This window comes from Camelus bactrianus, chromosome 15 (genome assembly GCF_048773025.1).
Source record: "Camelus bactrianus isolate YW-2024 breed Bactrian camel chromosome 15, ASM4877302v1, whole genome shotgun sequence".
In the NCBI taxonomy this organism is placed as follows: domain Eukaryota; kingdom Metazoa; phylum Chordata; class Mammalia; order Artiodactyla; family Camelidae; genus Camelus; species Camelus bactrianus.
Genome location: NC_133553.1, coordinates 65,076,633 through 65,100,938, shown reverse-complemented (window position 1 = coordinate 65,100,938; position 24,306 = coordinate 65,076,633). Strand labels below are relative to the sequence as shown.

Genomic DNA, 24,306 nt, shown 5'->3' with positions numbered 1-24,306 from the left:
GAATTCTGTGTTTTAATGGAGAAGAAACTCTTAAAGAACTGAATGGACGATTAAGTTACAGAGCAAAGGCCATATGAACCATATCATATTGCTAGGATTCAGGTAATAACACAAGTTTATCTGAGTTTTCTGGGAAGAAAGCGCTTTTCTGGAGAGGAACTTGCTGCGGCAGAATGCTTTCTGGCCAGGAGTTGGGTTTTTGGGGCTTGGGGTTGCTTTTGGAAAAATACAGCAAGTCTGAAAATAGACTCACAATAAAAATGCCACTTCAACCTAAACCAGAGATGCAACCACCAGATTCCGTCATGTGTTTGGATTGTACAGTATGCTGATGCCCCACACGGCTCACACGGACCCGGGTGAGGCCAGCCCATAGCGCCGGGGACCCCTGTGCCCCCCTGCACACACGCACATGTGCACCCGCTGACACGGACACGCACACTCACAGCCAGTCGCCCCCGCTTGACACAGCCACACACGTGCGCGCACGCAGCGAGCTGAGGTGCAGGATGGTTCTGTGGCCCCAAAGCACGTCGCCCCAAACCGCCACCCACAGAACATACCGGTGGTCAGGGCCCGAGAGGCCTCTCCCTGCTGGCCCTCCACACGCTCCCTTCCTCTCCTCTAATTCTCACAAGCTGTTTTCTTTCGGGCTGGGGACCTGGCGCACACTTTAATGGCTCTGTGGCCTGGGGGTTTTCCCTAGTCTCTCATTATCCTCCTGGCTGGGGGTGCCATGGGCGGGAGACCAAAGGCCAACACGCGGGGAACCGCACAGCCAAGACCTTTTGGGGGCAGAGAAAGGACAACTCTCTGTTGGGAGACTGGTGGATGGAAGGCCCTGGAGATGACGCGTGTGGACCCCTGACGGCCCCCGGGCGTGAGAGAGAGCGTCTCATCACAGAGCGGGCAGCACAGCCCAGTGGGTAAGCAATGGGTGGGCTGGGGGAACAGCAAGCTTGGGTTCCCAGCTGCTTCCCAGCTGTCACCTCGGAAAGGTCACTCAATCTATTCAAACCCACTCCCTCATCTGTAAGGTCAGGAGTCGAGCTGAGCATCAGGTGAGACCACGCATGCGAAGTGCTCATTGGGCGGAGGGCCTGGAACACACAAGCCCTCAGCAAATGTTAGACACAACTGATTTTCTAAGATGTCCATGTGGCTACTGTCCTCCCCTGTTGCAAGCCGGCAGTGGCATCCCCAGCTCGGGTAACCTGCTCCACTTCCCCAGCCTGGAGGCCTTCCATTCCATCCTACCAACCCTTGCAGGGCTCACAGCCTATTGCCCCAGAAGCTCTGCTCTTTCCAGCCTCCTTGCTTCTGCTTATGACCCTCTCCTCACTAGAATGCTTTCATCCTGGGCTTGTCAAAGACTCCATCTCTTCCAGGAAGCCTTCCTGGCCCCTTCTGGCCTCAGGGATCTCTGGCTTCTGGAGCAGTCCCAGGCCCACCTGGCTGCCCTCCTCATTCTACCTGGGAGAGAGGCTGTGAGTAAGTTTCCAATGAACAGACCACACCCTCCCCTTCCCAGGCCTCTCCCAGGAAACTCCCTCACCTGAAACAGACTCTCCCACGACATGCAGACAGAACAGAAGGAAACCACAGGACCCAGTGACCCTGAGAACAGCCCCCTCTGAAGACTCCAAGGCACAGAACTCACCAGTCTATGACACGAATCCTCATCTTCTCACACATGGAGGGAAACTGAGGAGGGAAGAGAGACGTGTCGGGGTGGGGTCCTTTAGAAGAAGTCCAGGGTGGGCCCGCGGGGCAAGACTCACCATGGCAGGAAGCGTGATGCTCTGGTTCCACTGAGGGTTGGCCGTCTTCTCCAGGATCTTGCTGCAGAGCTAGAAGACATGGAGGACAGGTGGATAGAGATTTGAGGGGACTCTGGGCTCCCTCGAGAACCACCATACCAGCCAGCCATACTTCTCTGCTATGCTGGCCACCCTTTGGACTGGGCGGAAGGCCCTGGGCCGTGGAGCCTGGTGCAGTGGGCTCAGACACAGGGCATCTTTTCAGAGACAAAGCTCAGTGGTCAGTCAGACCCAGCAGGGGTGTAGGGAGAGAAGGCTTGAATGTCACAACCCTTCTCCCTTATGTCATACCTCTGGCTGGAAATTCCCCTCCCCCACCTCCCATTATGGCCAATGACCCTAAACATGGGGGCCCTGAGTTCAGACCAGCTTTCCCAGGGGTCCTGCAGCCAGAAGCAGTCTCCTTTGCCCATCAGCCTAGAGCACTGGCCCCTTTGGAAGACGGTGAGCCCCAGCGGATTAGAGATGGGGACAGAGGGAGAGGAAAAGGGAGCTGGAGGGCCGGGGCCGGGGCGGTGCACCAGCATCTGAGAGTGAAGGGAAAATCCAAGGAGGAGACAAACCTCATAAGCCACAGTCCGCCTCCGCTCAGCCCTGCTCTTAAAACTAGGATCTCCACAAACAAGAAACCTGGCAGAGCCGGACACTGGAACCAAACCAGTGGCTCATGTGTTCTATTCCGCCCTTGGAGTCCCCAGAGACGCACAGACCCCTTAGCCAGCCCGGGGCATCCTGTACCCGCACAGGGCAGCAGGGGAAGGCTCTGTTCCAGACATACACATCCTGGAAGGTGTGTGTGTCCTACAAGCGGGAATAACGAGCAGCCTTCTTCAAGAGTATTTGCTTTGGGCCCTGATTATGCGTAGCATTTACATGCGTTATCTCATCCAAGGAGCACCTGCTTAGACTGGGGGCTTTGGGTCCTCTATCAAATGAGGGTGCAGCCTCCCCAGGGGCCAGAACTTTGTCTCCATCCCTGATCCACCCAGTGCCAGCCCTGTCCCCACCCTCCCCTCCTCCCTGTGAGAAGAGCCCAGGCAAAGTCTGGGGGCAGGGATGGCTGCCAGGATCTGGCCCTCGTGTGAGCAAAGACAAGAGTAAGGAAAGAAGAGAGACCGACAATCGGATGGAACCACGGGCAGAGTGGGACACACACTTCCCAGGAACGGGCACACAAAAGGCTTAAAGCACACAGAAAGACGCCCAACTTCCCTCATAATAGAAGAAACACAAACAAACAAATGAGATACCATTTCTCATCTATCAGTCATAAAATTCTCTGAAGCCTGACAGTCCTCTTTCGGCAAGGCTGCAGGGAAAGTGCGCACTTAGATTTTGCTGGTGGGAGAACAGGACAGCTCGACTCCTCCCAAGGGCAACTGGCCACCATCCTTCAAAATTACAAATGCAAATACCCTGTGACCTGCCAGTTCCTACCTCCAGACGTGATCCCACAGAAAGACTTGCACACGTGCAGAATAACACATGTGCAAGGTTATTCACTGTAGCATGGCTTGGACTAGGGAGGATGTGGAACAGCCCCACGTGTCCAGCAATAGAGGACGGGTTACATAAATTATGGTCCACCCACAGGCCAGAGCAATACGCAGATCTAGAAGAATGAGGACTGCTCTACGATATGAAACAATTCCCAAGTTATATTACATGAAAAAAAAAAAAGCAAGGGGCAGAGCAGTGAGTATAATGTGCAACTGTTTGTATTAAAAGGGTAAAAGGTAAGAATTTATGATCAGATGTGCAGCATATGCATAATGAAGCCAGGGTGATGCAAAAGAAACCACCAGCAAGGTTCCCCTTGCAAGCGAGGAGATGAGCGGTGGCCTGCTGGATGGGCACAGAGCGAGAGGGAGAGTCTTCATGAGAGATTCAGGATGGTGGATAGATCAATGTACAAGGCATGCATAACCAATGTCCTACCTAATTCAAAACTTAGATGAACAAAAGTTTAAAATACAAAAGAAAAGGAGAGAAAAGACTTTTTAAAATTCTTTGGGGGGGGGTAATTAGATTTATTTATTTATTTTAATGGAGGTACTGGGGATTGAACCCAGGACCTCATGCATGCTAAGCATGCGCTCTACCACTGAGCTGTACCCTCCCTCCACCCCACCACCCCACCCCCTGCCAAAGACTCTTTGATCAGACACAGCTAAGGAGATCCTGCCAACATCACATGTCCGCTCCTTGGAATGAGAATGCACAGGTTGCCCCCAACTCCCTCAGCCCCAGTCCTGGGGAGTCGCACCAACTCCCTCCCCCTCTGCCTCCTCTCTGAGCCTTTTTAGTTTTTACCCTCCTTCCCTTCCTAATGGAGTATATTTGGCACAACCTTTCTGGAGGGCTCTTTGGCCACCTGTAACAAATACTTAAAAATAAGCATGCCCTCTGACCCAGTTCTAGAAACTTCCCTATGGAAAAGTGGAGTGTGGATAAAAATGCCGGTACACTGTGGGGGAGGGTATAGCTCAGTGGTCGAGCGTATGCCTAGCACGCACAAGGTCCTGGGTTCAACCCTTAGTACCTCCATTTAAAAAAAAATTAAAATAATAAAATAAAATATTTTTAAAAGATTCCTGTATGCTGATGTTTGTCCCAGAGTAGTTCATAAAAGAGGAAAATTGCAAAAAAAAAATTATCCAAAAATAGGTTAAATGTTATGTTATATTCATCTAATGGAATATTATGCAGACAATAAGCTGATTGCAAAGACTATTTAATAACCGAAGGACATGTTAGACAGTATGAGCAGTTGACCAGACCACACAGATACACTGGATTCTCATTACTGGCGGTAGTTACACGTTCTGTAAGTCACCAAGTACCCAAGGAATGAATACTGAAATAGTGCTCTTTAGCAAAATACAAGGTTGGATTCCTATGAGCCTCTGTCACAAGATTGCTGTCAACCAACCAATAACCTTGCTTTATGTATATTTCTATCTCAAGACATCTTTTTTATTATATGTTGTGGAGTCACTAACATGGAACTCACAGCCAGCAGCACTGTAACTCGTGCCTGGACGCAGCTCATCTAACATCTAGTTTCTCCATAAGGCACGCCACAGCCTCCTTGCACAGAGGAACACTAGACGGCACGTCAGCGCCACGCTTGGGAGCCACTGTAAACACTGAAATCACCAGCAAAAAGCACCAAAATGCAAGAAAAAAACATGACACTAAATAGACCAGGAAAAGGACACATTAACGGGATAAGAAACAAGAGGGAAATCACACTGGTCCAACCCAGCTGGCAATACGCTCCTCGGGGGAATCAAATTTCTCGAGATTCTGCAACTGATCCCGAAAGCACCAAGAGGTTTGATTCGGGGTCATGAATAAATGTTAGCAAGTAGGCAAATTAGCAAATACAGAATCTGTGAATAATGAAGATCAACTGTATTCTGAATCCCATTTTTTTCCAGTGGGGCAGGGAGGTTGGGGGTGGGGGTGGTGACAGACAGAAGTGAGGGCTACAGAGAGGAAAACATAGGGGCAGGAAATGTTCACAGTGGTTATCTCCACGGCAGCGTGGGGCACAGAAATATGCTTGAATTATTTTACCTTTTTTTTAATTAATAGGTTTTATTCATGGAGGAAAAGCTGTTTTAAAGTCACCCATTCTGTCCTCCAAGTATGTCCCCTTGCCTTTTCCCATATCATGAAGAAGTGTGATACACGCGCGCGCGCGCACACACACACACACACCCTTTCTAGCCCCTTAGTAGCTTGGCCAAATCAGGTCCAGTTCACACCTTAGATAATAGTGCCACCAAGTGTCCATAAGAGGAAGTGCAAAGAACACCAGGCTAAGGTGCGTGGGCAGAGGACAAAGCCCCAGGGTTCTTCAGAATAGGATGTTATGAGGAAAAATGACACACCAGAGACAGACAGAGGGACAGGCAGAATGAGACAGGCTTACAGTAAGGGTAGCATCGTGGGGGAAAGCCATGATGAGACGGCTGGGGAGCAGAGAGGGGGACACAGAAACCTGGGGACCACCAGAGGAGGGAGGGTCTCAACTGGCTCCTTCAGAAGCCTTTTCCTTCTAGAGGGAAAATGAAGGGTGCAGCTTCTTTCAAGGGTCCAGCCACGAATCGGCTTTATATGGACCCTCGCCTTGATCAAATCCCCTACCTCCATCACCTCTCCCAGATATCTACACCTTCCTAGAAAAATTCCCAGGGCCAGCCAAGGGCATCACAAAACAGGAGAAGACCAAGAGAGATCAAGGTGCTGGCAAGGACCCAGGAGTAGCTAGGACCCCAGAGCTCTGAGACTTAGCTCCAAGGAAATCCACTGAATTTGAAGGCAGGTTGGTCTTGGTTTGAGCCATCATCAAAGCTCTACCATGTTGGGAGTGCGGAATAAGGACAATCTTGAGACACGAGTTTCCCATTTGTCAGATTGTTCCTGGTCCTTGGAATAAGGGTCTTGCAAGACTGTCCTGCCAACCTTCCTGCTTCCTTCCTGCTTTCATTTCTCCTGACCCAGTCCTTCCTAAGGCCAGGTACAGGGCAACAGATCCTGACCCCAAGCCCAAACCAGAACTGCACTTAGGTAACACCCACAGTGAGCACTTATATCTCAGTATGAATGAGTTTAAAGTCCGTGTTACCTCTCCCACAGACATTTCCATCAAGAGCCTATGTTAGGCTTTGGGTGGAAAAGCCAGCTCGAAAGCGCTCCCAGTGGCCAATGTCACGGCGGTTCACACAGCCAACACAATAAAGACCGATTTTAACACACCGAATTAATAAAAAGCATTGAGATTCATATTAACACTCAAAAAGGTAGAGAGGAGGGGAAGCTCTTCTTAACAGAAAACAGCAGCTAATAAAGACAAAAGGAATGATAATGAGGAAATCACCGCTTTGCAACCCCAAGTGAATGACTTGTTCAGGCAAGGAGGCCAAGAGCTGCCTGGACCATTAGGTGAGAGGCTGCTGGGAAACAGGATATCTGCACACACTAGGATGTCGCCCACAGACTGCCTGCAAAGGACAAAGGGGTGCGTGTGCTTTGACAAGAGAGATCTGGAGGCACCACCTTAACCAAGTAATCATTCGTCACCAATGATGGGACAAGCTGAGACTTCACGTCCTGTTGTGATGCAAGGTGACATACAAAACATCACCTATGATGTGTTCTTGCCTAAGTATTTGACTTGCATCTAATCTGGTTTTGAGGCCTAACTTCCAGTTTGCAGGAAATTACAGGGGCCAGAAGAACAAGTTAAACAACACCAGGAGGAAACAATGGGACAAATCCAGGACATGGGCAAACGGCTTGGGTGCTTCAAAAATTCAGTGTCATGGGGTGAGAAAAGTAGGAAGGGGGCGAAGGGAGTACAAGGCTGTTACAGAGGAAACGAATGCGGAGCATAAATTCCATTTGGGTCTTAGAACAAAATTAAACCAGCTCTAAGACATTTTGGGGCCAATCAGAGAACATTTATATAAGCCAGTATCAGACAATAGTAGGAAATAATTGTTAATTTTCCAGGTGTGATGATTTTTTGTGGTTACAAAGAATTTTCTTTTTCTCAGGAGATGCATGCTGAAGACTTTAGGGGCAAAGTTTGTAACCAGGTTTCAAATGATTCAGTCACGGAGAAAAGAAAAAGCAGCCAGAGAGAGACAGAGAAAGCAAATGCAGCAAAACACAATTGGGTGGGAAGGGATAGACTGGGATCTCAAAATGTAGAACAGATAAACAAGATTATACTGTATAGCACAGGGAAATATATACAAGATCTTACGGTAGCTCACAGCGAAAAAAATGTGACAATGAATATATGTATGTTCGTGTATAACTGAAAAATTGTGCTCTACACTGGAATTTGACACAACATTGTAAAATGACTATAACTCAATAAAAAAAAAGTTTAAAAAAATACAATTGTTTCACCCCATGCCAGTGGGTGAGTGTTCATTGACCCATTCTTTTAACTTTTCTTTATGTTTTAAAATACTGAAAGTAAAGTGCTTCAATAAAGTGTCTAATATCAATCCATAGTAAGAAATTAAAATTAAAACTAGAAAGATAGGCACCAAATATAAACTTTGTATGATGACTTCTGGGTAATTTCATTTACTTTTTCCAGTATTTTTCTAAATTCCTTAATGAATACGTGCATCAATAATAAAAGAAGAAAAAGAAAAAAGAATTTAAAAAACAAAAAATAACAATAAAAGAAGAAAGAAAAGAAAGACACTGGCCGGGGTGGGGGGAGGCGTGGACATCAGGTAGCAGGCTGAGGAAATGAACTTATCCAAGGCCTTTCTCAGTTCTTGAAATCACACCCGAGTCTCAGGCACGAAACCCCTGGCACGAAGGCTCCCCACCTACCGCAGGGGTCCCTATGTCGGTGGGATGGGCAGGCCGACTCGGCTTCTTTCCAAAATGACTTTAAGTAAAGATTAAGTGAAAAGGAAACCTGCAAAGCTCTGTGTGTACGGGAGCACACACCACCTCCATCACCACCCTTGGCTTTAAGCGGTTGTTGTTAAGCTTTTAAACGCCTCCCCAGTGGCCCTGTACCGCCCTTGGCCTCTTTCCCTCCTTGCCTCTGCCTCCAGAACAAAGCGGGAGCCGGCTGCAGGGCGCGCACCCTCCGTCCACCCGGCTCGCTTCTCAGCCCTTCTCCTCTGCCCATTTCCAATACTCCTGTTAACACCCAAGTCATCCGACTCAACTCGCCGGAGCCTGGCGCCGGGGCTAGCGGACCTCCCGGCCAGGCCGCCGGGCCCTGGGAGGGCGCGGACCCCGCCCTGCCGGCCCCCGGAGGTCTGCACGAAGCCCAGAGGCGCCTCCGCGGGATTCCGGCAGTCGGGGCAGAGGCTGCGGCCGCCCGGTACGTCATTCTCCCCCATTTCCAGTATTTTCACCACTGTCTCTGCTTTGAGGTGACGGAGAAAAGGAGATCGGGTTATTTCCCAGAAAGTCGAAGGAACAGATGCTGGCATGCGATGGAAAACGGGCTAAAAGAGGGCCAAGCCTACGGCCGCGTGGAGCCGGGAGGAAAGAACTAGTACACACGCCTTTGGGGGTCACAGAGGCTGGACTTTGAACAATGCAACACACTTTGGGGGGCTGGGGGAGAGGGGCAGGAAGGACGCCGGAGTGCCCAGGGCAAATGAGAGGACGCACGGGCACCCAGCGGGCTGTGCAGTTTGCATCCTCACAACCACCCGGCCAGGGGGAGCCAGTAGGGCTGAAACCCGCTCAATTCCGCGCTCCCAGAGGGCTGCAAAGCCTCGTTGGCCCGGTAGGGGGCGCGATTCTCCGCATTCGCGCAAAGACTGAACAGGCTAACAGGCCGTAGAGATGAGGCGAGAAAGTTAAGCTGAGCGAGAACTCGTCGGTCAGGTGATGAGATTTGAACTTCATTATATAAATAGTGCTGTGTTTTACACTAAATATGCTGGTAGCTTTCTATGGGGAGAACCTGGACAAGAGAACAGACGCAAGGCTGTAGTGTGGCCCTGGGGAGAGATGACAGTGGCTCGGGGGACTAAGAGGAAAGGGCCTCGGGACCTCTGAAGGCAAGAACTAGTGGTGGCGTATTTGATGCAAGGAAGTCAAAGAAGAAGGAAGAATCAAGGCAGGCCCACATTTTCTGCCTTTGATGGTGGTACTTGGTTAGGATAGAGGCTTCTGGAAAAGGGGCCGGGCTGGGGTAGAAGATGACACCTTTAAAGAGCTCCAGGGGCAGGACAGAGAGATGTGTATAGGGAGCTCTGGGGCTGGGGTCGGGGTTCAGAGTTAGAGCTGTGGATTCCTCTGTGGAGAGGAGACACTGAAGCCTAGGAGAGCCTGAGGCGGAGAGCCTGAGATGTGGGGGCGGTGGGAGGCAAAGCCATCCCTAAGGTAGGATGGAGGGAGGCACCCAGGCAGAAATCAAGAGGGCCTGGAGCAACAGCCCTGCCTCTGGGCAGGAAGGCGGGCTGCAAGGAAGAGAGATACCTGATCCCCAGGGCCCCCACCAGAGTGGCCTTTCTCTGCCCAACTCCTGCCACAGCTTTTTAAAAATAATCATTATGTTTTTATGGCATATTTTTTAAAGTTTACCTAGCTCTCTGACTTCACATCTGGTTTCCTTACTATTGCTTAATTTCCCCCAAAATATTCCTCCATCTATCCACTGGCCAGATGTCCTCTCCGTGTCCATCCACACCTGTGTGTCTGTCTCACACGCCCAGGCAGACCTGTCCACGTGCATGTGCATGGCAGCCCCTGAGAGCTGGGCAAGCGCATCTCGCCCTGTGTCCCACCACCAGCCCCCCTTCGTGGCGGGGGGGGGGGGTACTGTGTGTGCCTCACTCTGTCCTGCACCCCACCCAGCACCCGTCCACAGGGATGCCCAGTCGTCATCCTCCCACAGGAATTCTCTTGTTTCCTTGCTCCTTACCATTTTCCCTGCAAAGCTGACTTCCATGAAGGGATCCACCAAGTTCTTCTTGTTACTCTCAAACCCAAAGATCTGCTTCACGTTGTCCATCACGGCATCATCCACTGAGGAGAAGGACATGCTGATCATGGTCCGCCTGCTCCCCCACCTTCAAAACCCCCACTTCCTACCAGTCTGCCTCCCAGCAGGCCCGAGACTCCCTGTGAGAGATGCCATGGTCCCCTCAGCCCAGGGCTTCCTGGAGGGAGGAGCATCGCAGAATAGCAGCTCCTGAGGGCACTGCTCTGCTTCCCTGCTCAGCTCCAAGCAGCTGGTTCGCTGCCCCCCACCCTCGCCCCTACCTGGCTCTCAAAGACTTTCAGAACAGGTCCGCTTGATTGACTGATTAGAAATCTACACTGCTAAGGGCAGTAAACAATCCAGAAAAAGACTGGAAGTTGTTATAATAATATCCCATTATTGGTGCCTGTTGGACATTTTCCTTTATATCCGTTAGCACAGCAATTTTCCTGAGGTTAATCAATGAGTCAATTCTGTTAAAAAAAAAAAAAGTAGGGGGAGGGTATAGTTCAAAGTGGTAGAGCACATTCTTAGCATGCATGAGGTCCTGGGTTCAATCCTCAATACCTCCATTAAAAAATAATAATTAAATAAAATTAAACCTAATTACTTCCTCCCAAAAGAAAACTTCAAAAAAATAGTGTTTAAAAAAAAAAAGAATATGTAATCTAGGCTGCTCCAAACCAGTATTTTACTGAATTAGCCATATTATTTCCGTGTGTATTTACATATGATTGCTAGATGTGTGCGTGCATGTATGCGTGTCTATGTTATATATAAATGCACATATGCATATGAATGAGAGGGAGAGGAGGGGACGGGTAAAGATTATATACTAGCCAATGTCTACATGAATACAACAGATAACAATTAGCGAATATTTCTGTTCTATTTACCCACCTATTTTTGTTGCATTTATATTGAAAGAACATTGCAGAGAATTCAAAGCAAACATTTCATTTCTATTTCCCCAGCCCTCTTTGGAAGCTCACCAGCCTCCCTTCTGCATAGTTTCAAGAGACAAATGCAGAATGTTCTTAAGCCTGTATTTTAATGCCCATCTAAAACCCATTACTTATCTAAGGGCTCTCCCCAGGATTTTGGTTCAATTAAGCTTGTACAGAAGGAGCCCATTTATATGGCTCAGATAGTCAAAGCGGAAATCCTTAAACAATTAGATTCATGCAAAACTTGTAAACAGGGACCCAAATAGTCCCGGACTATTCGTTTTCAGTGACTCTACTATGGACAGCAACTGCCTTAATTATGCTAAGATGTGCTCCCAAATAGTGGCTCATAGATGGCAGCCAGAGAACCACCTGGGAGCCTTTTTAAACTATCAATGTGTGAGCCCCAATCCAAACCAAGCCAATCTGAAGCACTGGAGGAAGGGCCCAGGCATCTACTTCCTTAAAGCTCCCAGGATGATTCTAATGTGCAGCTTGGGTTGACACCCATGGCTCTAGAATATTCAGCGTAATTCCCCCAGCATTGATGGAGCACACAGGGTAGGGCTAGCACTGGGCTAGTCACTGTAGGAAACAAGGCAGTGGCCACAGTGGTCTTCCTGGGATGATGAAGACATGACCACAGCTAGGGTGATCTGCTATCCCAATTTGCCAGGGAATGAGGGATTTCTGGAAATGTGAGATTTCGGTGCTAAAACCAGGACAGTCCCAGGTGAACTGGACACTTTACCATCCGTGGAGACGCTGGGCCCTTCCAACATGTCAGCAACTGCTTCCCCAGCCCAGGGTCTGCCAACATGCAGGCTGGGGCTTCCTCAACAAGGGAAAGAAAATCAATGCGATCTAGCCGTTAGGTGAGCACAGAACAGAATCAAAATGGTGCTGGCTCCCCATTGAAAACCGGGAAAATGGGTCCATGGAGTGGCTAAACCACCAGACCGGGCCTAGGGGAGGCCGGGATGGAGCCCCGGGGGCAGCTGTTACTCTCAAGATTTCTTGCATCTCTGGGACTCCAGCAGCCTTGATATTACTTTTCATTAATTCTGACTGCTTTTCTGTTGTTAAGAACCGTAAAAACCCTTGGGGAAACTAGACAGGGTCTGAGGCCTCACACCCTTCCCAGATGGCAGAGCGGAGGAAGAGCTAGGGGCAGGGATCTGGTAGACCCTCGGGTGCAGAAGCCAGGCCAAGGGGAGGCAGAGAGTGGGCAGAGGGCCAGCCCCTCCGTCTCCTCCCCCCAGGATGCTGAGGCGGCCCAGCCCAGGGTCCACCCTCACAGTTGCTGGCCTCTGACCCAGCGAGGGCACCAGACTCACTCTGCGGTAAGTCTTCGGCCCTGAAGACCTTCAGGCAGAAGTGCGCTCCGCGCAGCGCCACACCGGTCGGCCTGAGCAGGTTGCCTTCGATGTCCTCCTTGTCTTCAGAGGGGTCTTTTCTCTCCAGCTACAACACAAGCAAATGGGATTCCTTAAGGTGCTCTTGAGAACCATGTGTTCCCTTCCTTTTCTCTCAACCAACTCACATAAAGGGTGCATCTTGAAAGCAGATCTCGCCCTGCCACCTCCTAGCTTGTCCTCTCCAGCAGGTTCCTTACCCTGAGACCCTGCTTCCTCGTCTGAACAGTGGAGACAATGACACTGACCTCATGGGCTGTGGGAGGATCGACTTCAGTAATGTGTAAATGCGCATCGCAACGGCAGGCACTCAAGAACCTTGGTCTCCATCCCACTCCACCCATCAAATATAGTGACAGAGGCCTATGCTGGCCACTGTCTTCTATAATGTCTGTTCATTCATCTGAAAACTATTTACCCAGTGACTAAGGGTCAGCACGGAGCCGTGGGATGTGGGATGCAGCAGTGAACAAGGTGGACAGAGGTCCTGCCCCCATGGTGCTCACCATGTCCCAGGGAAAGCAGATATGTTAAGCAAATGAATGTAATAACATATGCTGAGCATCATGATTAGGACAGTAATCAGAAAAATAATGTTTATTGATTTTATACAGAGTCTCACTTCATCCTCAGAGCAACCCCTGTGAGCAGTGGGTGTCAAACTCGACTGAACGTTAGAAACTGGAGAATCAGTGTCATACAGACCACTGCTGTACTTGTCAACTAAAATGCAGGCGCTGGTTCAGTGGGTCTGGGGCGGAGCCCACGACTCACATTCCAACAAGTGCCCAGGCGACACCCATGCTGCTGGTCCACAGATTATGCTGTGGGTGCCAGGCCCTAGAATCCCCCACTTCACAGATGATTTCTGGACGAGGGTTAACACAGGCTGGATGCAGAACCAGTGAGTTTCGAGAAAACAGAGCAGGGGGGCTTGTAACTATATTGAGAGGAGGGAGGGAACAGTGTTGGGCGTCTCCCAGCTCAGAGACCTGGACCAAGGGCTCCAGGCAGGGGAAGCAACTCACGCAGACTGACGGCTCACATGGCAGCTTGAGGAACAAGAGATCCAGGTGTGGCACTTTGGCAAGTGGGTGGCAGAGGGGTAGGGGAGAGAGGGCGTCAGGCCACGCCCAGAAGCCCACTCCCTGAAAGCTGCCTGGCCTAGCCCCACTCAGTCCACACTCAGAAACTTGCTTTGGAATCTTTGCAGCGAAATTCTCCACCCAGAACGCCTTACATCACACAAGCACCCATGAGGGAACTATTCGTTCTACGTTTTTCTCTTGAGCTCAAGTCTGAAGAAGATGATCATCTCTGCTCTCAGTCATCCGTAACACTGTTCATTCCCTTAGACAACAAGCACTGATCAAGCACCTACTGTGTACCAGATCTATACTAGGCAAGAGGGGCAATAAAAGAGTTCATATGTATTATAGTGTCCCTGACCCCAAGAAACTGAGTCTTAGTGACAGAGATAGACACGTAAACTAACTAAACCAACAAAACCTGGGGTACCTGGTGACCAAAAGGAAAGACCAATAAATTCCCCTGGAGAACAAAGTGGACTTCGTGGAGGAAGCAGCACCTGAACTGGGTCTTGAAGACCACATCGGCTTTTGGTGGGCAAAGACAGAGCAGGCATTCCACAGCTGAAAAGGCAGGGAGGAGGATGAAGTGCCTTCTGGAAAGGGGCACGCTGCCTGGAGTCCGTGGAGGTACATACCAGCAAGTGGCACCGCAAAATCAGTCTGAGGCCAGATTTTCGTGGGCATTGACTCATGCTAAGAATTTCGGATTTCACCCTGAAAGCAGCTGGGAGATGGGGTGGGTCACTGGCAATTTTTTAAGAGACGGAGACTTACATGATTGAACCTGGGTTTAAAGGAGGTGATTTTTGGCGGTAACGTGGGGATAAGTGGAATGACAGCAGCTGGTCCTACATCTTCATTCACACAGAGGCCCAAGTAAGATATGATGGGAGCCTGACCTTGGACCCTGGTCTTGGGAAAGAGGAGAAGCATGCACTGAGACTGTCATGCCAACAAGACTGGCCAACTGTGTGCATGCGGGGCTGAGGCATGAAGAATGATGCTCAGGCTGCTGGCCTGGGGGACTAAGTGGATGACAAGTGCCCTTTCCCAGGATGTCACCTCACATAGGATGGGGAACAGGTGTGGGGAGAGGGCAGCCAAGGATACCGGGTTTCCCTGTGTCGAGTTAGAGGGACCTAAGGGACGTGCTGATGTGCTTTGTTACAAGGCGACTGAAACTGAGTGTCTGGAGCTCTGAAGATCAGGCTGGAGATGAGCAATTCAGGAGCCTCAGGTCAACAGAGATGGGCTAACTCCACAGTGAGGGTCGAAGACACAGCAAAGGGGCATGCAGCAGAATTTTATTGAGCCACTGAATCTGAAGGAGCCATATACAAAAAAAAAAAAAGGAAAAGAATGACAGTCTCAAATGCTAAAGGAGGAGAGAGTTTCAGATAAGACACGGGCTCTGGAATCGAACGCTGTGGCGCAGCAGAGCGGACTAATGAGAGAAGAGCTCTGGGATTTGGCAATGGGTGACCCTGAAGCAGTGGTTTCAGGGAAGGAAGCAGCAGAATCGTACTGAAGAGGTGAAGAGGGGAGCAGCTGCTAAAGGACCGGAGAAAAGGGACACCAGGAACTCCTTCAAGAAGTTGGTGATGCTAGAGGGAAGGTGAAAGCAGCTTGGAGGGGAGGGATGGGGAGAAATGGTGAAGGCAGGGTGTTGTGAGACTGAGAAATCTGGAGCCGGGTACAGATCTGAGGGCAGGAGCCAGGGGAGGGGGAGAGAGAAGAGACGGGAAGGGCAGGCTGAACAAGACGCCAGGAGGGGAGCCTGGGCTAAGGGGGTGGGGAGTGAGGAAGGGAGGGAAGACCAGGAAGATGGGAAACAGGCTGAGGACCAGAGAGCTTCAGGAGCTCAGAGGTCCGCACCATTGCAGCCCTGCCTCTCTAAGGAGGGTGAGGCTGGGGTTTAGGAAAGACAGCAATGTTTGGAAGCAGCCTCCGTGGAGAATGGGATTAAGAGTCAACCTCATGCAAGTAAAAGAAGCAGTTAACAGCAGCTCCCAGTGACGTCTGCCACCAAAGCTGACCAAGGGTGTGGACAGCGAGTCATGGGGAGGGTGGGGGACATGAGGTGTGGCAGCAGACCCCAGGGGCTAGTAAGCACATAGTGTGAGTGAGGATTGTGGGTGGGGTCCGGGCTATGGAGGGAGCTGATGGAAGGGGAAATGGAGAAGGATCAGGGTTGTAACCTCAGGGAGGAAGAACTGTCACTCACTGAGGGTGAGGGAGGAAAAGAGGCAGAAAGAAACCGGTGGAGAGAGGAACTTCAGAGCTCAGGATCTTGAAGGAAGTAAGAGCAGACATCGATGGCTCCTGGGTGAGGACACGTCAGACCTCAGAATAATGGCAAAGATGGGAATCTGCCAGCAAGGACCCTCCTGCACCAGCTCTGCCTGCGCCAAGGGTAGGTAACAGCCCAGAAGACCGGAAGAGGGGGAAATAACTAGTAAGGCAGGCTTCAAAGAAGAAGGCAGTGTTGAAGTTGGGGAGGTGCTGTAAGAAGCCAAAAGACGGCCACACTTTCCGTCCCAAAGACCACGGAGCACTGGCATGGAAAACAGAGGCTTCCCCCTGAGCTGGTCTCAAGAAAAGTGGTTTCATCTGGGGAAAACAACATCTGAATGGGAAGAAGAAGAGGGAGGGTTTTAGAAAAGGATACTAGATAATAGATTCAGAGATGCCACGCAGAAAGAGCAAGAAGGCATGAGGTCTGGAGAGTCAGGCTACAGAGGGATGGAGGATGAGAGAGCAGGGGAGGGGCTCTTGGGTGGGGCTGGTCCACATGTGCTCCATCAGCCAGCCGCTGCGCAGCACCCTGAGTTCTCCCTCCCCTAACCCTTTCCATGGTGACTTCCTGAGCTCCTGTCAGCACCCAGCTCCCCATCCTTAACATCCTCATGGAACTTGCCCTCCACCTCCATGATGGCACACGGCTTTCCCTGGGGACTCCACCTCCCCAACCCTTCCCCAGAGCCCCACTTGCCCCTCCTGCCTCTCCCAGTCCTCCTGGCTCGCCTCGCTTTGATGATTTCAGTACCTGCCTCACCATTTGCCTATTTGATTTCCAATTCTCCCATAAGATAACCTCCATGTGGACAAGTCATTCACCAACATAGTTCCATGTCCCTCACCAACAGCATCTGAATCTCCCCTCCCCTTCAGCTGCTAGAGGGATGGCCGTAACTCAAACCTCCAGCCACTCAGAGCCAATCCTCTAGGAAAATCTTGACCACCGAAACCCTTCTCTAAAGACAGTTTCCAACCTCTCCACCTCCTCCAACCCCCACTCACATCAAATGAAGCACCCAACACAGAGCTTGGCACACAGCAGGTGCTCAATAAATGTGTGCCCCCCAGCCCTGTCCTATTCTTTGTCCTGCTTATCAGCTCTATGCCTGGTCCTCCTGCATCCTCCCTGCCAGGCTCCATCAGCTACCTCAGCCCTGTGCCTCCACCACTCCCACCTCATCCCCACCTGCCACCACCTCCATCCACCACCTCTCTTCTGCTTCTAGGCCACTGAGGACTATGAGGCTGTACCAGAAAGCCGCCAGCCTGGAGTGGGCACTCTGTGTCTTCTCAGAAATCCTTCTGCTTGTATCTAATTAACCCCTCATTTCTGTTCCCAACATTTTCTCCTCTTCCCAAACATCTGCTATTTCCCCAGCTCGGAACACCTTTCTTATTCTTACTACCTCCAACTTATAACTTTACTTACTGACCTATAAAGATCATAATGTTATATTTTTAGGCAATAAAATTCAGACTCCAATACAATATAGAGAGAATGATCTCACTTTTGCACACACACAAAAAAAGAGAAAAACACACACGCATACCCTTCTGCAAGAAGGAATTAAGAACAGCTCTCTGTGACTCATAGAATTATGAGTGATTCTTTTTTTATTTATACTTTTCCACGTGCTCTGCCTTTCTCATAGTTACCATGTATTCTTCTAAATCAGAAAAATCTAAAGCTGATTTTTTTTGTTTGTTCGCTCGGTGTCACCACTGCTAAGTGGAGGGGCTGTGAGGAGGACAAGGAAATGTACTCACGGGGGCTTCGTCTCCAGGCCCCAGCACGCAAAGGCTTGCTTTCAGGTAGCCCCTGGCCCCCGCAGAGAAATCATCTGGGTCCGAGAGCAGCAGCCACTTCCTGAGGTAGGCGTGTCCTAGAGAGACGACACCCACTGGTGATCCCAGAACTAGAAGGACTCGAGTCTGCAGTCACATCCGGGAGCCCGGGGCAGACTACATGGGCTGAGGTGAAGGATTCATCTACCCGGACATGGGGGAAGGACTCAAATTCTAGAATAAATAGTACTTTGAGTGTTCATTTAAGTCCAAGTTAGAAATGTTAATAGAAACCCCTATCAGAGGCTGCCAAAGCCAGACCCCAGACCATCTTCCTCCTCCTCAGGGACCAGGGTGTAGAGAAATCCTAGACTTGTCATCCAAATGACCCATCCTGTCTGGGGATGATTCCAGTCTCCAGCAACCCTTGCTGGAGGCCCTACAGATTTAGCACCCCAGCTGAGCCAACTGAGACCCATGTGAGCATTTCATCTTCCTGGGGGCTTGAAAGCCTGCCCTCTCTTCATAATTGCCACCTCACCTCCAAGATCAAACTCCGCCTCTAAATTCTAAAACCCCCAGGAAGGAAAGATGAGTGTCCCCAGTCGGTGCCCCCATGCAGCCTGCAGAACCCAAATGCAAGGACCTGCCCAAGCTTAGGGGTGAGAGCGTGACTCACGGGGCTCTCTGTAGATGGTGCCCACGTCCATCTGCAATCAAACAGAGGAAGCACAAATCACACTCTTGCTCACAGAGTGTTCAGTAAAGTATGATGCATTATGCTGTCCCATTAAACATCATGTTTTCCAGAACATTTGGAGACATGGGGAAATGTTTGTCATCTGATATAACCCGGAAAGAAAGTGGAATACATTTTGATCGAAGTTTGGTAATGTGTATCTACGCATAGAAAAGACAGAGCAAAGGAAACACAAAATGGTACCTGTACTATCTCTGGGTCGTACATTTATTTTCTTTTTATACTTTCCTATATTTTATAATTTTCTATTAAAAAAAATCATAGATCAGTTGGATGTTGATGGTAGGGGAGGCTATGCATGTGTGGGGCGAGGGGACATGGGGGAACTCTACACTTTCCACTCAATTTTGCTATGAACCTAAAATTGCTCTAAATATAAAGGGGTTTTTTTTTTAACATCATGGATTATTTTTAACTTAGCCCTTGGGTTCTCAACAAGAATGTGGTTCAAAGATGAGAGACTCAAAACAGAAGACCCTGTTTGTTACAGAATGACTCAAGTTCGAGCTCATTCTTTTGAAAAACTGCTTCTCTAGAAAAACAGACTCAGTTTTCTATCTTGTCACTACTTTCTAGAAAAGGGGTCATATTTCATTTGGACAGCAGGAGGAGGGCAAAATAAACCTGTGCCATTTCTTTCTATTTGCTAAATGCTTGAGGATTCAAAAATGAGAAAATCAATCAGAATGACATTAAAACACCATTTTTGAAGGTCTCCATTACCAGTCGCCTTTCCTCTATGCACCCTGTTAACGCCATCCTGTGCACAGTTCAAAGTCCTCTGCAGTGGACTGTTCACTTCTGCACCATCTGGGATGAAGGAGAGGGCAGGCTCCCCCCTCTCTCCACTGCCCCCCACCTGACCCCACTGGACTGCACATCTGGACCCCGCTCCCAACCCAGGTGAGCTCAGGACACAGAGGGCTGGCGTCACACTGGCCCAAGATGCTCAGAGTTAGGAGGAAGGCTGCCTAAACTCAGGTCCCACGCTGCCTTCCCAAGATGTAAGGACAAAGGCAAATTATAAATAAGAAGCTGAATTCCCCCTGTCCCTCTCTTCTCTTCTTGCCAGAACATTTTCCTTGGAAAACTTTTCAATGTGAGTACTTGATCTATCTCTTTGAAATGTATCTTTTTAGAAACCAAATAACCCTTTTGTCAGCTTCCTCTGGAAAGGGAAGGGCCTACCTTAACCGAATTACAAAACTACCTCCTATCGTAAAAATGCGAGCTCGTTTTCTGTTTTTTTCTTTTGGATAAAGTCAGTTAGCAAACAGAGATGGTCGCCCCGATTACCAGGTAAAGTTAGGATGAACCATGTGTGGCCGGAAATGCTGTCCAGATCTCTAGCTTGGTTACTGTTCATCTTGAGAACATGGATGGAATGGGGTGTGTCTGCTTGGCTCTGTACAAGATTTCTTTCCATCTCTGCAATCTCGTAGCAGATTGCCTTTGATACACATCATATTCTGGTTCAATGCTTATTCAGCAACAAAATCGCTTTCTTTCTCTACTACCTTTGTGGTAGAGAGGATTTCTGCATTAGAAGATCTTGTTTTGTTTTGTTTTCTTAATTATATTTCCCCAACACAAACCAAGATGACAGGCTCTCTGGGGCACCAACGCTGCCCATCACCCACAGAGCCTCCACTAATGTGGACAAATGAGAACCAACTGCTTTCAAAGAAAATAAACCATTACCCGGAACTCCCCAATGAGAGCATCCGTCCTGAGGGAACGGGAGTCTACCACCTGGAAGGAAAGATAAATTAAAACTCTCATCTACAAATAAACATTGGCCCAGACAGGGGCCCAACCCAATTGCTCTTCCCTTCCAAAGAATAACAGCCCACACTTGGGTAGCACTTGCTCTATTAGAGATTGTTGCAAGCAATACTGAATCCTCACAAGAAACCCACGAGTAGGTACTATTATTATCCCCATTCTACAGATGAAGAAACAGAGGCACAAAGAGATCACTTATACAGAATCACACAACATCCCGCCAACCCCATGGCACAGGTAGGACCAGAATCCAGTTTGGCTCCAGAGCCCACACTTTAACCACTAAGCTATACTGCCTTTCAGCAGAAAGGGGGAAAAGAAAAAAGGGAGGGGCTGAAGCCCAGAGAAAGAAAATCTTGGCCAGAAGCAAGCACGTAGACAAATAAAATAAGATAAAAATCAAAGATCTGCTGCAAGAGTGGGTTCAGGACCCTGGCCAGAGGCACATGACCCTGAGCAGCGAGTCTCCCCACCTGGCTGCCGTCTGCGTCTGAGCAGCTGAAGGCATCTCTGTGATCAGGGGGTAGAGAACTGGAGCCTCTCCATGTAACCCAGGCCCGGCTTCTAGGCTTTTCTCACACACACACACAGACACACACACACACACAGACACACACACAGACAAACACACACACACTGACACACACGTGTGCACACAGCCCACAAAGCACCTCCGGACACTGACACGTACCGTGATGAAGATGGGCTCATCAAACAGCTCCGCGGGAGAGTCAAACACATTGAAGAAAAGAGTCTGTTGGTTCAGGGCGAGAGGGAGACAAATGAAGGCCCACTGACTCTGGGTGGGGAGAGGGGTGGCCACCGCCCAGCCTCCAGGTCTGGTCCACACAGCAAGTGGGGATTCGACCTCATGGAGGCTGTCACCTCAGGGACAGAGTGGACGGCTGGCCTAAAAGGATGATGCGGATATGGAGCAGAGGGAGCCCACGGCAGGAGTAAGAGCAGGAGCCCTCTCTCCAGTTCCTCAGATAACCTACTCAGGACCTGGCACAGCTCCTGACCCAACGTTAGCACCATAAGCAAACACTGAATGAATTGCCAGGCATCTGTTCTGCGCTCCCAGTTTGGAAGACCCACCAAGGTTCTAGCCCCAACCCAGGGTCTCCCACCTCATTGAAAAGGGGGCTGTTTCCCTTGTGGATTCGCGTCCGCTTGGTCTGCCCAGCAGCGGTGACCTTGACCACAGGCTTGATGTTCACCCCTGGCAGCTGGCGTCCCTCGATCACCTGGACCCTGATCTGAAAGCCAGGAGGAGGCATGAGTAGGAGGAAGAGGAAGCAGTCAGGCGCCCACCCCCTCAACGCGAGATAGTCAGAAATCTCAGGACCACTCTCACTGCTGGCTCCTTGGGACAGGTATTAAAAAGGAATTAGGAGGAACACTGGAAGAACAATCTTTTCCCACCAAGGTCCCTCGCATCTATAAAATCCCATGATTCCACATAAGAGCTGCCAGGCTGCCCCCAAGGAAGCTGCCAGCCTTAAACCCCAGGGCTGGGCTGAGGATCCAGCCCCGGAACTCCTCAGCCCCACCTCAGACTCCTTGATGCTGACGTTTCTGTTTGAGTGTCAGTGTCCTCACTGACAATTCGCTCAGAGGTCAAAGTTACGTAGTGACGTAACCGCACTTTATTCTTACACAGTAAAAGACGCAACACAGAACATCTCACATTCTGAGAAATAAATTGAGCTTTCTTCTTTGAACTTTAAGTAAATAAAAGCTTCAGGAACATCTGTGCTTCCAAATTTGGGCAAAATATTTTTAAATATTTTAAAATTCTTTTCTAAAAATAGCATTCTATAGAAGAATATATTTTCAATAGCAATGGGAAAGGGGGCAGAGTGAGTGATTTTTATTCTCTTCATTGTATAGTATTTTCCAAATTTTCTACCAAAAAAATACATATTAATTTTCTAAGGAGAAAAATGTAAGAACGTCTTGCAAATAACGATAAAAATAAGTTAGAATGTTGTCTTTCAGCCAAACATAGTGATTATAAGTAGAACTTTTGCTTAAATTATCATGATTTAGAACTGAAATATATTTTTACAATCTGTTGCATTGAATAAATAAATATTTAAGCTTCCTGTTTTTAATTTTAAAAGTTATTCTGAAGAGTTAAATATCAGTAAATCCAATTACATCAAAACAGAAAAGAAAAAGAATTAGCAAAAGACCAAAATTAAAAGGCAAATTAAAAGGGATAGATTTTTGGATGAAAAAATATGTCAAAGGGTTAATATTAATAGTTTCACTCTGTGAGGAGCTTGAACAAATTCAAATTCCACATGACATACAGAAAAATCATGACTGTAAATAGAGGAATGAATAGAGGGAGAAAAAAAAAGCAGAGTTTCTCAGATTTGGGGATCTTGTTCAAATGCAGATTCTTTTTCAGTGGGTTTAGGGACAAGCCCAAGATCCTGCCTTTCCAGGCTGCTGGCCCCAGAATCACACTTTGAAAAGCACAGAGCTGGCCGCTAGATGAACTGTGGCTGGGAACACAGGTATCAGCGGCAGTGATGCTGACTCTGGCAGTGACCCCTCCCCTCACTTTTTTTTTTTTTTTTTTTAAGAGCAAAACCACAGGCTGGGCAGAGGCTTTTTCTGAAGGCCCCAAGACATGGACTCCCTATCGAGCACTTGCCCAGGACCCAGGGAAACCAGATCCCACCTAGGAAAGCCCTCAGGACCTGCCCCAAGGCTGGACAGACAGGCAGGTGCCGGCAGCAGCAGCTGCTGGGCTAAAGGAGGAGACGGCAGTCACCTGGAAGTCCTGCGGTTTGTCCGACAGCAGCTTTCTGGGCGTGGGCGTGCTCCTCTTCTTTCTCCCCCCAGGGTGGTAGGGGGGAGGATGGGAAGGCGGTTTCTTTGGGGTGATGGGAGCCCCTGGGCCTGGAGCTCCACTCTGGTCCAGGAATGGCTCGGCCTCGTCTCCTGTGAGCCCCTGGTCCTCAGTGTCCTCCTCTCCTCCTGTGTCTGGAGGAGAGGGTGCTAATGAGGCTGGGTCCCAGCCCAGCCGACCGAGGACCCAAAGGCCCAGCACCCACGTCCCCTGCCCCTCTTTTTCCCCACCGGTCAGCCAGGATGGATGAGGGAGAAGAGGAGGAGCTTCCAACAGCTGAAACGTGAGGGTGGTCAGTCCAGTTAGTCAGCAGGAAGGGAACAGAATGGCCCTTGCCCTCCCCATCCTATCCTGCCAGATGAGCCACTAGTCCCACTCTCAGGAGCTGACGGTGGCCACATGGGAGCCGGTTACAGGTGGTAGGATCAGGACAGCCCGGCCCGTGTCTCACCCGTGGGGGCCAGCCACTTCTTTCCAGAGTATCTCGTGTCCACGGTGCTGTCACTGAGCAGGGACCAAGTCTCGGCCCGGCTCTGTCCCCCACCTGGCACATGGGCAGGGCACAGCCCCAGGAAGGGAGGAGGGAGCTGGGTGAGGGAAGCCAACCTAGGGTCCGAGACCTCGACCCTGCTCTCCCCGCCTGCCCCAGCCTGGCGCGAAGCTCAGAAACCATTTCCGAATCTGTCAGGGACTGTCCTCACCATCTTCTGGACAGGACTGGGAGCTGCTCACCACTAGGGGCTTCCCTGAGCGGCCAATCCTAACTCTGTCAAATCCACCTCAAAAGTGGTCCCAGAACATTCAGGGCCCTCAGCCTCCCCGCCCTCTCCATCACCAGAAACACCTCATCTTCCCCCCTCAACCCTAGTCCAGAGGGATCTCCCCACCTCCAAGCTCAGACAGTGCCAAGTCCCACACAGATGGGCCCTGTTCTGCCTCCCTCACCAGAAGCCCACTAGGGGCCAGGGATGGACTCAGGGCACAACTGAGACAGGCTGCGGGGTTTAATGCGGTGTCTGCCTCTAGCTCCTTCACCATGAGAGAAACT

The 24,306-nt window shown here is 49.8% G+C and overlaps 1 protein-coding gene across 22 annotated transcripts in view; it reads right to left on the bottom strand.

The window, feature by feature from the left end:
• DYSF (dysferlin) overlaps positions 1-24,306 on the bottom strand; it is a 201,772-nt gene that overhangs the window by 126,128 nt on the left and 51,338 nt on the right. For 12 of the 22 annotated variants that reach the window (XM_010963692.3, XM_010963698.3, XM_010963696.3 and 9 more), the window contains 11 exons: positions 23,710-23,802; positions 23,181-23,392; positions 21,523-21,651; positions 21,084-21,146; positions 20,309-20,359; positions 18,527-18,557; positions 17,830-17,945; positions 12,596-12,722; positions 10,252-10,355; positions 1,782-1,850; positions 1,661-1,704 (listed from right to left, as the gene is read on the bottom strand). In XM_010963692.3, the coding sequence (XP_010961994.1) occupies positions 1,661-1,704; positions 1,782-1,850; positions 10,252-10,355; positions 12,596-12,722; positions 17,830-17,945; positions 18,527-18,557; positions 20,309-20,359; positions 21,084-21,146; positions 21,523-21,651; positions 23,181-23,392; positions 23,710-23,802 (1,039 nt within the window). The remainder of the gene's footprint in view (positions 1-1,660; positions 1,705-1,781; positions 1,851-10,251; positions 10,356-12,595; positions 12,723-17,829; positions 17,946-18,526; positions 18,558-20,308; positions 20,360-21,083; positions 21,147-21,522; positions 21,652-23,180; positions 23,393-23,709; positions 23,803-24,306) is intronic. The other 10 variants (XM_010963697.3, XM_010963700.3, XM_010963703.3 and 7 more) reach the window with 1 other exon arrangement.